General features: G+C 37.7%; 1 protein-coding gene across 1 annotated transcript; it reads right to left on the bottom strand.

Annotated features, from left to right (window-relative positions):
• Positions 1–1804: 1804 nt before the first annotated feature.
• Positions 1805–15693, bottom strand: si:ch211-191i18.2 (uncharacterized protein LOC564095 homolog). Its single transcript, XM_066675685.1, has 5 exons — positions 15558–15693; positions 7425–7514; positions 6910–7034; positions 4779–4900; positions 1805–3423 (listed from the first exon to the last, which is right to left on the bottom strand). Exons 1-4 carry the CDS (start codon positions 15631–15633, stop codon positions 4826–4828), a joined length of 366 nt encoding a protein of 121 aa, XP_066531782.1. The 5' UTR covers positions 15634–15693; the 3' UTR covers positions 1805–3423; positions 4779–4825.
• Between the last annotated feature and the right edge of the window lie 287 nt (positions 15694–15980).

Raw genomic sequence — 15980 nt, 5'->3', positions numbered from 1 at the left:
CACAGTCCATACAGTGTGTGTATATATATATATGGAGAGTGTCACAAGGAACAACACATTTGAGTACTTATAGTTGTTCACCAAAGAAGCTAATTCTGTGCTACATTTATAATGAATGTTTTATCAATTCTGTGGAACAATTGTTTGTTTTCATTCACAGTGCACACAAAATCTTGTTGTAAAGTTGGGCCCACACTCACACATGCGGACACTCACACTCTTCCACACTGATGCAGCACTGTGTCGTAGCTGGGGTGCAGCGTGACCATGAAAACAACTGGCCCCTTCACTCAGAAGAGCTAAAGAGAACAAAAGTTACCTCCTGCAAGAATGGTCTTGTTCAGTTGATTCACACAACTCCATCCCCATGTCATGTATAGGCGACAGAAAATACATCCATTGGAGCCAGAGGAATTCTGAACCATACAACGCTCCAGAACATGATCTGGTTGCCGTCATCTTTTAAACCACAAGAAAATATAAACACACCACTCTGGTGTAGCATTTACTGTCCCTATGTTCAGAGTCAGCATAAGCCACAAGACTAGGATTGTGACACAGAGTCAAGCTTACTCCCTGCAGGATTGGTCAACAAAATTTGAATACTGTTTAGCAGCACAGTGGTCTCTCTCACTCTCTGAAATACATCCCGCCCCTCAAGCGCCATGACAGGTCAATATGACCAATACAGCCAATTGTGTTTAAGGAGATCTAACTTGATAGCTGAAAGCACATGCTTCACAAGTACATAACTTTACAGAGAGCTATTTTCTTAAAGGAACAGGAACCTCTCCATCTCATACAAACCATATTGTAAAGGCAGGGTTCATGATTGTACTCGATAACCACTTTTAATAATATTCAGAAAATGTTTCTTCAGCTTTCTTTCTTCTTTCATTTGCTAGCTCGCCAGTCTGTCTGCATCAATCTAATGTGTTATGAAGTCCCAATGTCTGTAAATGAGTAAATAAACAAACTGGCTTCATCCGGTATGCTAAGCTCTCTCTCTCTCTCTCTCTCTCTCTCTCTCTCTCTCTCTCTCTCTCTCTCTCTCTCTATGCCAGAGGCATCTAGAGTATATTTAGAGAACACAGAGAACTCCCAAAGTTGAAAAGCTCAAACTGAGATGAGGATAATGCTCTATTTCTGGTCAATAAGTGGGCAATATTTACTTATTTTTGCTATATTTGATTACTTAAAGTGAAATGTCTCCAAATTCAGGAGACAGCTAAAACAAAACTAAACAACTCGAGTTACAAACAAATACGTTTCTGTGGTAAATAACACTTACAGAAAAGTTCAATTTCAGCCATGTAAAGCAACAATTTGTTCTTCCCTCAGACATACAGTTCCACCATAAAATATATGGCATTTTAGAACATAAACAAACCAGAAATAAACTATGTTCCCCATGCAATCATAGATGTTTTGTAAAATGTGACACACTAAATACCTTTTAACTGTTTAATCTAAACTTCAGCCATGTTATATGAGTGTCAGGCAACCAGGCACAGAGAGAGAGCTCCTCAGAGACCCTTAGTTTTTCAACTATTTACTGATTCAAGGATATGTACAAACAGAGGAGAGAAAGCAAATTAATACATTTCATAAAATGTGTGTGGGGGGGTGTTTTTTATTAAAATCATCAATTTTGCCTTTAAATATATAATCTTTTGACTGAATTTTGTATTATATTGTACAGAAAAAAAAACAGCAGTAAGATATTCATAAATGATAATACACACATATTTCTATTTATTTATTTTTGATATAATAATATCACGTCACAGATATTTTTGTTTGTTTTCTAAATGTGACTGGTGTGTCATCTTCTTTTGTGTTTAATGAAGATGTTGGTGTCCAAAGGCAGAAATTGTCATAATGTATTCAATGAATTGTTTCATTGTTATTTGCTCATCACAGATGATCCAGCTGTACCACCCGTACCCACTGGATAGTAATGCCTTTTTCCTGTTATTAATTTGTCTCATGACTTTGTTTTCCACCTTTTTTGGTATTAAATTTAGTTCCTGACTATAGTCCTATTGATGTGATTTCTCCTTAATTATTTCACTGAAGTATTTCTGTTGCCGTGTTAAGTTTAGCAACAAATGTGTAACAGTGAATAACTGATGGAATAACAAAAATAATTCAGTCAGTTAATTTCTATATATTACTACAATGACAAATATCTCAGTCTGTCGGAAATAATTTTAAAGACGTTTTAAAAGCCATTTATGTATGGAATAAAAAAACATTTATTTAAAATTATTAACAAGACATACAGATTGCTTCCTTCGCACACTTAAAAATACATGTCCATTCAAATTCAAACAGAATCTTCTCACAAATGTGAGGGGAAAAACATTTAACATTTTAAAAATAAACATGTGCTGCAAAGTGTTATCCACCCAGAAACACTGAGAAAGTGGTATTGAATGGAAGAAGTGCATTGGCTTAGGAAAGTGCCTGTGTGTACGTCATGATTTCAGTGAAATTCAGTCATACTAAATGTATCTAATGAGTGACAAGTTTCTACTGAAGTGATGGCTTTTACTCTGAAAGTGTCTCTGCTGTCACAAATAATAAAATTTAACTCAGTTTATTCAAGACACTGGAATCTGGTTTCCTTCAGGGCTGGAACTAGTGAAGGGAGTTTTACATAATGTACTTTTAAAGGTGAGTGTGCATGCTTATTTTTGTGGGTAAAGTAAGTTCTGACTGCCATCAAAGCTAGTAAGGTTTTACAAGAATATGCTTGTTTTGACACATTATGAGGAGTTACCTTAACTTTTTCATGTGAGAAGCAGACAGTTTTCTAAAGATATGTTGCTTTGTGGTCACTGATCCTAAATGAAATGTGACAGCAAAGCCCACACTCATGCAGATGCACACACACTCACACACATACACAGATCCTCCATGGTCCTTTCACTCTTTTCAGGATAGCATCTTTGTTTATGCACATTACATGGTTTAAGATTATTTTATTATAATAGAATTTTCTTGAAATTTTTCTCTTCCACATGTAATGTTACTTGATTTTTATTTTTACATTCATTAAGCTCTGATACCTTTATTTGTAATCTAGGCTTATCAAGGCTTTCTATTTCCTTCGCTGTAAGACACTTTGAGAGTAACCCAATCATTTCTATTTGATTGATCTTCATTTTCTTTTCAGATGGCCCATCCTATTAATTTCATCCATGTGAGTCCTCTGTGTTTGTTCTTCTGTTTTTGTGTTCAAGTAGAGGTACAGGTAGTAGATACTCATAGAAGTTCCTTTGATGTGAGTGGTTTGTGAGCAAGTGTGCATTTATGAATGTGTCTGTCTGCCTGCCTGCCTGCCTATGTCTTCAATTTGCAAATCTCTGGCCCTCCATCCAGGTTGCCTCTCCATCTTGATATACTTCTCTTGTCCTCCTGTAAAAAAAAAGAAGAAGCATGCTTTGAAGGATCTACCTGGTGGAGAATAATGGATAAAGTGGATTAAGTAGTTCACACTGCCACTGTTTTGCTTCATAGTATAAATATGTTTTAAAATAGGTAAGTTCTGTTGCTCAGTAACATGTAGAATCTTTGTCAGTCCATGTGGTAGGCCAACATTTTACTGGATATTATTCCTCAGTCTGTATGTGTATATAAATAGCATTTTCATTCACCAGTTCCTTATTCCAATGCGCAATTCTGAATCATCATTTCCAAATGCAAGTTGTCTTTTCTTTTTGCATTTTCTGTACATATTGTGATAGATTTTATTTCAGCACAAAATATTTGAAAACATTTATTTTAATTGTACTGCAGTGTAAAATAACGTCACTGACAGTATTGCTTCTGTTTGTGTTTTATTTCAAAATAACAAGTTCAATATTTCTTATTAAAAATTAAAAACTTCATTTAATATGTAAGACTGTAGATACTTGATCAGTTAAGTTTATCTTATTTGATTATCCTTTTCTTTGTGTGGTTACTGGAATGAACGGTGCTCTTGGTGGCTTGAGCCTGAGCGCCCTCTTCTGGCCTCAAAGAGAATAACGGACATTCCAGGAAAAGTGGGTGTTATTTAAAATAAATTAATAGTAAAATAAAACAATAACATTTGGGTATTAAAAATAATTATATTAAACTTTCACTTATAATAAAGCTATATGCATATTTTCTCTCAAAATTCATGTATAAAATAACTAAAAGCCTCCCAGCTCATACAGTCTATCTCAGTCTTTGGCTAACATGGAATATTTATTTTCCATATAATATATAATTTCAGAAATTAAAAAAAATAACATCATCACTGTCCAGTAAAAAACATGTCTCCACTACATCATTGAACACAGCAGCTGTCCTTCACACTGTGTGAACATTTCATGATTAATGGACCAATAGAAATGCTCCAAAATCACTTGGAATAAAAAAATGTTTCCTTCTCTTATAAAGTTACTGTTTTTGGTGATGTACATGCCTTTCATTGGACAGTGAGAATATATTTTATGTCACAATGCCAACCCCGTTACCACTGTTATAAATCTGCATAAACATCTAATAAAATCATGTGACCTGCACCTAGCGAAGTTACGCCCTCTGTGCGGAAGACTTTTTGAAGGCAGTGAGGAAGGTCATGCTTCTTTCATTATTTTGTAAAAGAATTTGAGGATGCACCAGTAGCAGATAGAAAAAAAACAAGTCCTTGAGCAGCAAAATGACTTGTATGTAATATAGAGGAGTTCACTGAACAAACACAGTAAATGAGTATGCATACTGAGAACAGTCTTTATACTCACCTCTTATGAACGTGTGTCGTGGAGTCCTGTGTTGAGAGATGTGTGAACTATAGAAATCTGAGAAACTGGTGAGCAGTCAGGACCACTGTGAGCAGAAAGCTACAGTGCACTGTTCTAGAGGCCTGGGATGATCAAAGAAGAGCAGCTGTGTCAATACAATTATCATCTTCCATCCACTTTAGTTTTTACTAAAAGTTACATTGACTTGTTTGTTGGTATGTTTTCTTTTTTAATTATTTCTTTAACAAAACACTGTTACTACATTTTTCTATTTTCCTGAGCTTTCCATTTGACAGCTGTGTGGTGTTAAACACTAGTCATAATTTGTACAGGCTACATTCTACATCAAACCTTTATATAGAAAAGTATTGTCTTAGATCATTAGATTTAGTAACCGATTCAAGAGCTTCTAAAAGTTTCAGTAATATAAAACAACATTTTTTATGGAACAAAACACTAAGAACACAAGAACTGACTTTCTGTTTCAAATAAGTACTTTGTAAGCATTGTGGAAATTAGAAAATTAATATATAAATCATCAATGCTGTTTGTAGATATACATGTATTATTACATCATGAAAAACAGAAGTTGGAGATGAGTTAAGTTTTCAGGAAAGAATGGGTAAAAAAGAGATACACAGCAAATGTATCTAAGGTTACGTTTTGAATCTATGTCAGCAAGGGCAGGTTACTTTCCCATAACATAACCTTTGTTTTTTATATCCTGGTTTTGATGCAGGTAGTGACAGGCAGTGTTCTAAACCTGCACGGACAGCCTAATGATACAACTGCATCTGTATAACCCCAGTGGAAAGTCTGAAACTGTATAGAAGTGTAAAGGGGTTGTCTTCAATAGAGAGAGGGATTACCTGTGCTATTGTGACTCAGGAACCATAATGACTTACAGCTGAACCCCTCTAAGTACTGTCTCAATCACAGACAGATTAGTCAAACAGGCCAAGACCTGCACACGTTACACTGATCTCTATTTTTAGAAGTAATACTTTGCGAGTTCAGTTTATGTATAAGATGAAGAAATGGGCAGTATTTGTGTAACATAATATCAACATGATCCTCACATTGTGCTACCTCAATTGGAATTGAGTGGGAATTTACCCTGAGGAGTTATAAGCAATTTCCCCCTCTCCACCACCCCCACCCCCCACCATCACCACCACCATAAGCAGCCCATCTTAATACAGAGGCTTTCGTTTAGTTTCCCAGCCTAAGTGTGTGATATAAAGCAGATGGGTCTTTTGGATAGATCTTTAGTCCTACGCTAATAAGAGCCATGTGTTTACATTTACTTTCAATAGTGAGTAAGCACACATCTGCCGTGCCAGAATATACTCCCACACAAGTGTGATCCACAGTAATTATAGGTCTCTATGTAGAAATGTGAAATGTGTGTTTTATTACTATTAGAATTTCTTTTTGTTGGAAACACCAAAGAACAAAAATCCAACAATATGTGACTTAAAATAAATAATTAAATATTTTTGGATTTATTTTCACTTTCTTCCTACTTTTCTACTTTTCTATGTGTTTTTAATAGTAAAACTTATTTACTTTTGAGACCAGTAACTTTTTTTTTTTTTTGCTGCCTAAGACTTCTCAGAGTGCTGTAAATCTTAGTGTATTTGGCTGTAATGGAAAAAAAACACCACTCTGAGATTATCCAGATGCTACACAAGTGTCAAAAAAACCCTCAAAATTTCTCAACCTTTGTTATTCCATAGCCCATACATGTTTTCACTTGAACAGTGAATGTTTTGATATATACATGCTAAGTGTGAGTTTCAAGCCAAGACCAGATGAATCAGCTCAGTGGGGACTTAATTCTGCTTTGAAGACAGAGGTTAGAAATGACAGAGGTTTGCTGTAAGTGTCTTCAAAGCTTTTGTATGTCTCAACATCGTTTAGTCCACCCTCACAACCTTAAAGAAAATCTTTCTACCTAATGTTCTGTTCATGAAAACACAAGTCTTCATGAAAAAGTTGTCTTTTGGAGGGACACACAGCATAACCACACTTTCACATAGTTTTCAGATCCTTCTGAGACATAAAAACTGCTCTATCAGCATCTTCAGTGCAAACCCAATGTGTGTGAACAAGTGCAGGAATATTGTACCTGTCCTTTAGGAGAGAAAGTGGGAAAGGTAGTGTCTGTTATTAGGCTTGTGTCTGTCTCAGTCTCTTCTTCAGTTGTATCTGGTCCGCTAAGAAACCTCTCCAGGTCTTCAGCACTTGCGTTACCTTGTGCAAAAAGTGCAAAATGAAAACACAGATCATTACATGGATTTTTATAGCAGTATACACTGATTTCATACTGACATTAACTTTTATTTATATAATAAACTGATACTTCTATGATATTCATAAATAATTGCAACTAATTCTCTGTTGGACACAATGACATTACATGAGGCCTGTTACATAAAAATTGGTGTAAAATATAATAGATGTCTGTTACAAGAGGTCATCACAATAGATTAGGCACAATGTTGACATGACACAGTTATATTCATACAACATTTATCATGACCATATATGATATTTACAATTATTATTTTTTTTTTTTGGCATGCTTATAGCAGTTTTAGGCAGCATGGGTATCACAATATTATTATGCATAGGAATACATACTGAAGAAAGAGATTTCAAATGTGGAATTGTAGTCATATTCTGGTGATGAAGTGGAATAATATTCAGAGGATGACAGGTCTTCCTCGCCAGCTGTAAAGACAAAAAAGACCAAAAACCAACATTATAGATACAGATTCGCAAAACAATGAATGAGAGAAGTGATCCAGCTGTAATATCATTCATTCATTATCTGTAACCGCTTATCCAATTCGGGGTCGCGGTGGGTCCAGAGCCTACCTGGAATCATTGGGCGCAAGGCAGGAATACACCCTGGAGGGGGCGCCAGTCCTTCACAGGGCAACACAGACACACACACACATTTTGTGTGTTTTTGGACTGTGGGAAGAAACCGGAGCACCCAGAGGAAACCCACGCGGACACGGGGAGAACACACCAACTCCTCACAGACAGTCACCCGGAGCGGGAATCAAACCCACAACCTCCAGGTCCCTGGAGCTGTGTGACTGCAACACTACCTGCTGCACCACCGTGCCGCCCTCAGTGTTAAATATTTGAAGTTATTGAATAACATAATTTTGGGAGTAGGCCCACGCCCAAACTCTTCCTCTCAGCCCTATATATATATATATACCACACAAATTCCCGTAATTTCCGCGTCAGACAAACTCGCTTCATTTAGTTCAGGAGATGGATCTCGATTCGACTGCTTGACTACGTCAACTCGCTCCTCTGCACTGGGTCATTCCTGCTGATCCCCATATTCTGAGCCGTGTTCAGCTATTATCAAACCCACGAGCCTCCTTTTTAAAAAAACTTGCTCCCACCTCAACCCCTTCTCCACCCTTTTCTCATTTTCATTTATCGAAGGGGGGGGGGGCACACTGAACTCCTTCTGAGTTCACCTCCCCGTTTCAGCCTCTACGGGCGTGGTCTGTACTAGCAAAATATAATTTATATAAAATATATATACATATACACACACCCTGCGAACTCACGTGATTTCCATGTCTGACAAACCAGGACCCAACTCCACCCTGTCTCCACCCTTTTCTTGTATTCATCTATTCAGTGGAAGGGTGTACGGTTTCATACACATTCATAAGCCCCCTGAATTCCTTCCCATAAACGCCTGATTTCCCCTTTCAGTTTCCGCATTTACGGCATGGTCTGTATTAATAAAGCTGGTGTTTTGCTACTTCCCAATTCCCAGGAATTTCACAAGCTTTGATATTCTGGTGTTCATACATATATTCACTTCAGTGGCGGATGCTGGTCTTTCAAGGAGGGGAAGCTCAATTTCGACCTACATCATAAAATGTGTCGGTTTATTTATACGTAACTTCTACCCTCCGTTGCTTTTCAACAAAATGATCTTTGACCCTGTCGTACCAACAAGGCGTCTTTTCCAGGGGCTTGACTAGTGTCCTCTCAATGGCCAGCAGAGCTAGGCTGCTTAAACGGCCTTGGCCCATGTGAAGTGTGTCCGCCTGTGAGTGCTTTGTGACGGTGGAGGGGCTCAGCAGCACCCGCTGGACAGAAACTGCGATAGAAGTCAAAAATAGTGATAGAAGTCAGTCTCCAAACACAAGCAGCTACAAAAAACCCACCAGAAATAGAAGCTCGATTTGTCGCTAGTCGTTTTTAACAAAGAAAATGCCGCTAAGAATATTAAGAAAGTCTGGTTCAACTCAGAACAGAATGAAAATGTAATGCTCCCACGGATCTTTACACCAAAGGGTCGCTGATTCGCTCATTTCGCTGTCAATCAAAAAGGGATTCAACCTCAGACAGATCATCCAATCATCGTGCAGAAGCTGAGCGTCCGGGCCAGCCGAGGCCAGCCCACTGCCCCATAGACCCCCAGAGACGCTGAGCGTCCGATGGGCGGGACAAAGCCCGGCATTTATCCAATCACTCGTCTCGTTTCCCTGCACTTCGCTGCTTCTCCATTGAACTCTGTGGACGCTCAGCGTCCTCACTGTTTAAATCACTGTGAAACTGCGCGAATGATTGAGAGGAAAGCCGCGTCTGTACCAGTGATAAGAAGCTGATTCTGAACAAAAGTTAATCGCGTTGTAGTGCATATTTATTCAATGACATGTACACACAACAGTATATATTCGATCACTTATTTTTTGACATTTTAGGGGAAGCTGAGCTTCCCTTGCAGTCTTAGAGCAATCGACACTGATTCACTTGAAATACGTCTGTGTAGATATAAACTCGATGTGATCTTTGAGCACAAGTCAGATGCATCAAGGAATCTCTATTATTATTATTATTATTATTATTATTATTATTATTATTATTTTATGTCCACTTTATCTAGGCTAGGATAGTGAAATGATGAAAAATAAGTAAATAAAACTAAACAAAGAGCAATTAGTAGACAATGGTGGACATTATACAAGTACAAAATATAAGATATATAAACATATGTAATATGTAAACATATGTTAGCAGAGAAACAAAAATAAAAATAATACTATACGATATACAAGATCACAGCATGGATATTGCACATAAATTGTGTAGGTATTTCACAGGCACTGTTCTGTCACAGCCGTTACATAAATACTGACATTGGCAGTCAAGAGAATTATATTTCACCATATATGATCTTACATGCCTCTCAGGTCATCTCTATATTATCTCATTTCAGTTGTCATCCAATAAAGAAGAACTTAAAGAATAATCAGTAACTTGAGATCTTTGTATCAGCATTCATACTGCCATTGGTCAACCATGAGAGACCCCTAGATCCATTCAGCTTATTTTGACAGGATGTAAGAAGAGTCAACAAAGGCAGCTGTCTGGGTGTTTCTGTCAGTCCTTATAACAAGCTAGGGTGACCCTATATCTGATTAATCACAGTCTTGTTTAAGCTATAGCTGACACAGTTGTGAATTAATTCCTGTGCCACTGTTCAGTGTGTAAAGTATCAGACCCACCAGGAAGTTACTTTAACCCCACTCCTTCACTCAACCAGAGAACTCATTTTAATATGGTATATAGTTAAATAATATTTATAATATATTTTTATACATATTTGTTATATACATTTTGTATATCATCACTGTCCCAAAATATTAACGTTATAGGTGAAAGAAATAACCTTCCTATCATTCAATGGAAGTCAATGTAAAATATTTTATTTCAAGTCATTTTGGAGCATTTCTAATGGTCCATTCTTCATGAAATTTTCAAACAGTGCTACGCTGAAAGAGTAAACTGAAAATCCACAGAATTTGAGAAACTTTTTTAATTGCAACAATGTTTAGATCTAGATTCAGAAAGTTTTTTTTATCTTTTCTCTCACAGGTTGTTAAAAGCAGCTTTCATCCATTGTGTAAAGCTTCTAAAAAGGCAACCATCCTTCCTCAATAAATGTAGGATGGAAATTCTCACGGGACTTTACATCACACAGCATTCACGGGCCACTTGAGACCAAAGCAAGCAGGTCAAGTTGTCACCAGACAAAAACAGGATATAAGAGATCATTGTATACAAGTCTATAAATAGCAAATGATCCTTAGTGATTCCTACCTTCCATAGAATTTTTTAAGGTTCAGCCTGTAGTATTTGGACCTACTGGAGTTGGACAGATGGTGAGACTTCTCTTGGATGTGCTTCTTGAGTAAAGAAGATGGGAGCTGACCTCAAGAAACCACTTCCTCATCCCAGGAAGGAGCCAAATAAATAACCATTCTGGCTTGTTTTAGATTATTTTAATTTATTCAGCTGTCTGCTTGGTCCATACAATGGATTCATTGTGAAGTGGTGTTCTAGAGAGAATATGTGTGATGTTCACACCTGAGTACAAAACCCAAGCGTCTTTTCTCAAGCCATATCTGGATGGATATCTTATTTGTTTTGGACCTGACTGAAGAGATAGTGTGTTCTAATTTGGTAGAAGTAAAATGAAAGCTGAAATAGCTGTGGTGAAAGATATTTCTCACATTACTTTCTTATTTCTGCATTCACTGTGTGTTTTATCAGCTCCACTATCTAGGTGCACTTCTGTAGTTCTACAGTTGAGCCCTTACAACAAGGAAACATATATCAACCTTTTCCAGATTTCAGTAGCACTGCCCTCTTCTCCAGTGTTAGATTTTAGAAATAACTGTTTTGTCAGTGTGAACATGCATTTAAATTTAAAAACAGCCTTATAAAACGAGGAAGTTCTTTAGTGACTGCTTTTCTTAAACAGAGCGCATCAGACAATGTGATTTCAGGCTTATTTTTTTTTTCCACACAATGTCTTCTATATTGTTCTTTGTTGCAAATGCTCAATAATAAATTGCAGATTCCCTGTTGCTCTGCATACTTAGAGCAGAGTTTCACCCTGTTCTTCAATAGACAGGACCCCTAAAGAGAAGGTATGATTTGTGTAGTGGATTATTCTCGTTCTCAGTCTTTACCAGACTTGGCCTTACAACAGATGGATTTTGCATTTTCTCTTGGAATTTGTTTCCTCCCGTGCTGAAGCTAAGAATTGACCCATATATTAAGTTTGATGGCAGGTTGCCAAGACCATTAGTACTTCTCCTCAGCCTAACATAGTTGTCTCATTAAAAACAGCCATGAAAGAGCAAGGCACGAATGGGAAGTCCTCAATAAATGCTAATTTGCTGCACTTGTTTGTCAAAGGTCAGGGGTTGTTTGGTACTGTGGGGTTACCCCGACATCCAGTACTGCTAAAGGCTAATTGAGTTCAATTTTAGGTTACTCCAGTGATTAGACTTTGTCCTTATAAGCTAACTGCTATCTTCTCTGCTATCCTGAGAGCTGTGGGAGAAATGTGACTTAGAGCTACTACCTGAATCAACATCTAGAAACAAGAAGGATCATAAAGAGCATAAAGCTGTGAAAGTGTAAGCTATTTATTTAACAATACCCGCTCCAGAGGCAGGCAGCCGTCTGCTATTAATTTTGGTGTCAGTGTATGAGACAGCACTGGGAACAGAGTTTCAGGCTTTAACCTTCATGCCCTGTGTCAACCAATTCACTAAGGAACTCTGCAAAGTTTAGCCTATCTAAACAGTATAGGGCTTCCTTAATCACATGGATTAGCCAAATAAAGTAGGAGGAATAACAGGCTATATTTTACTCAGTGCAAGATTAACACAGAGCGGGGGTTTTAGGGTGAAGGTATTCACATGCCCCTATAGAACGATCACTCCTTTCATGTGCTCCCCCAACAGGGAGAGGTAATGGAGCATTGCTTTGTCCTGTGTTTTTTTGTCATGTACATTTGTCCCTGCATGTCTGTTTTTAAGGTTTGAATTTCTCTCACTCATTCTCTTCTCAAGATTTTTGAGGATATGAGAAAAATTCCAAGGTCTAGGGATTCCTCATATTGTTTAGCTTCTATCATGTTTGACCTCACGCAGGGCAGATAAATCTAGCTGGAGGCAGCAAAGGGTCAGAACAGTGCAATTGACAAAAAAGACAAAAGGATTTCAGCTCTGGCAAGGACTTTTGAGTTCAGGGGAGGGGTATACATAGTATCTTTCTAACGTTTTCTCATAAGTAAAGGATCTTGTTCCTCAGAATGGAGTTAATACAAAACTCTGGCCTACTGCAGAGCTCGTGTAATTAAAAACCAGAATCTCCCACACTTCACCCAGTTATCTTCCATACATGTCAAAACAAGCATGAGATGCTGGAAGCATAGCATTAATGTGAGATAACACCTCACAAATAATGTTTTTGGCCTCACTTTTCCTTATCTTTTCATGGGATTTTCCAAAGGCAAGGGCATGAATGTTTTTTTTTATTGCGTGACACTTTCTTTTATTAATTCTGAGCTTACATTGGTTTTTAGCGATTATTTCACCAAATCACACCACTGCTTGCAATCTGTCACACAGCTGAGAGCATTTTTCTGACAGTTTACTGCCAAATGTCCTGTCCTAAAACTCAGCACTGTTAATTCTCCATGCATTAAAACTAAAAACCATAAACCTCTCACACATTAGTCTGTTTTTGTAGACACAGGAAGTCTTGTTGGGAGTATGAAAGAACTCTTTAAGATCTCTCATCATCTGTGTCTGAATCAAGTTTTTTTTTGCATACCTTAATCATTGCATATTAGCCTCTGACACTGTTAAGTTGAATAATAGACTTATGTATGTGCCTTTAGACTGTATAAAAATGTGAAAAAATAAGCTAGCATATTTGAGGCTACTTCACTTTACAGAATATAAATCATGTCTGAGTGTAACTCAGACCTCCCATCACTTTTTATCTACATCATTTAAAAAGTTCCATGTGCAAAGCAAAATGGAAACTTTTGACGTCTAAAGTTCCAGCTGATTAACTAAGTTTGGGCCAAGGAGAAAGTTGAGTAAATTACATTTTTTATTAAACTGTTTCCTGAAGTTTTGTAACATCGTTGCAACATGTCTTAACAGGATCATTACCCTTTTGCATTCTTTGCATGGGTCATCTGAGATGTCCATTACTCTCACTTGCTTGCACTATCCCCTACAGCTAGTGTTAAGCTTGTCTTAACTACTCTAGAACTAATGCATCTCTCTTTTTTCTTTAGCCAACATCCCATGAATGAGAATAAAAAGGGACTTTATAGTGCTGTGGCTGACACATTCTACTGAAAACAGCTGTGCACCAGGATTATGTTGCCCCCGTGATTGTTCTCAGCCCTGGGGTTGTCTCTCATACTGGAGAAACCTCACCACACAATCAGATAGCATGCTTTTGTACAGATATGGTCAGGATACTCTGGGGTTTTGTCTTTTTCCCATAGTGTTTCCACATCTTCCGGGCATCCTGAGACTACAAGCAAGTGCTTAATCTGCTCTGAATGACAGGAAAGAATTACTCATCGTCTCAGTTTAGCAGACACTTGTAAGCATTTATGCTTGCTGTTTTTTTCTAAAGTAGAAGAAACTTAGAAGAAATGCTATGGTGAACTAAGCAAATTAAAATTTGACAGTGGAATTTAACCTGTTTTTTCCCTTCACATCCCTTGGCATTTGTTGTGCTCATGTTGCTCTGGGGTCATAATATACACATTTAGAACTTGTCTGTCCTCACCGTCCTCCACAGATTCTTTGATCTGAATCATTCCAGGACATTAGTTTTGACAGTAACATTGTCCAAATTTTGTGTGGTCTTGCTGAACAAGCAGAAAAACTCAAAACCGCAAGCTCTCATGTCAGGAGGTGCCTGCCTTCAAAACTCTGTGTTATAGACATTGTCTGACTTGTGAGGCAACTCTGTTCTAAACAGAATCATATGCAGCCCTCATCAAAGGCATCGTCCAATCCCAGATGCACACCAAAACATGTGCTTGTTTTCCATGAAGCATGCCAATAGGTACATTCGGTCTGAAACACATTCCTACACTCACACATGCAGATCATTGTTGAAATCTTGTAAGCAGTTGAGTGTCAGGTGCTATTGAATGCACCAGTAGAAATAATCTGAAATTACCTTAATAACATTTTGAGAAAGACATACAGTACTGTTTAGAAGACAGACACCATCCTTTAATTATTGAATTTCAAACCAAAACGTCCATTAACATTCATTTTTCATTAAATATTAGAGGACATTAGATATGATGGATATATAACAAAGGACTGGTAGACTAACAAAAACACAGAACCATGCATCTTTGCAAAGCAGATGTAAATCAAGTTCCATTCTTGAGTGGTGAAAAGCCACAGGTGTTTGTATTTTTCACTCCACTCTGAGAAGACAGCTCAGAGCTATGTTTTAGAAAGGATGCACCATTACTTAAAAAAATGTAATTAATAATAAACATGAAAACTTGCTTTTCAAACAAAGTAGCAGTGTGACCTCTAGACAATATACTGGCCACCTTAGAGTCCAGAGCCCAACACTGCTGAATTCTTACCTGGATTTTGAAATCAGAACTTTGAAAGACTGCTCTTTCTTTGTGTTTACCCTTTGGCAGTATATTAAAAACATGAAGAACTGTCTGTTTGTTGTGTTTTAAAGACTTTCTTTCTCCTACCAATTTAACATTAAGATCACATCCAATATGTGCATGCGGTATGAGTTTATTGAGCCATCTCACAAAGGTGCATTTATCATCTCTTTTTTTCCTTTAATGTATCTCTCTCTCAGACACACACACACACACACACACACAATCACACTTACTCATTGTTTAGCACTCACCACAGTAGAGTGGAAGCAGTAGGAGAGATCCTGCCAGGCACACAGCTATCAGGCAGTGATGAGGTAACCTGGGCATGTCGCTGATCAGAGTGTGTGTAAGAGAGAGAGCAGCCTCCACGCTGTGCCACTGAATGACTGCGCTGTGTGAGTGTGTGTGAGGTGGAGGGAACGGCTGACAAAAGGGGGTGGGAGAAGAGAGAAAAAAAGGGGGAGGGAACTGTACAATTTTGCCTGGATGCTCCCCTTATCTCCAAAAACTAATGCTGTTCCCTTTTTATACAGCCCCACATTTACTAACTCAGCCTGGCAAATGAAAGCAGTCTGGATTAGGAATAAATAATCTGATTCCTGCCCAATCTCGTCCATTTAAACAAACAGTTTATCAGCTGGGATTATAGCTGTTTAAGCTTGTGTGGGCAGCAC

Source organism: Hoplias malabaricus, chromosome 6 (genome assembly GCF_029633855.1).
Source record: "Hoplias malabaricus isolate fHopMal1 chromosome 6, fHopMal1.hap1, whole genome shotgun sequence".
NCBI classification, from domain to species: Eukaryota; Metazoa; Chordata; class Actinopteri; order Characiformes; family Erythrinidae; genus Hoplias; species Hoplias malabaricus.
The sequence above is the reverse complement of the archived record's forward strand: the minus strand, read 5'-3'. Positions and strand labels throughout refer to the sequence as shown.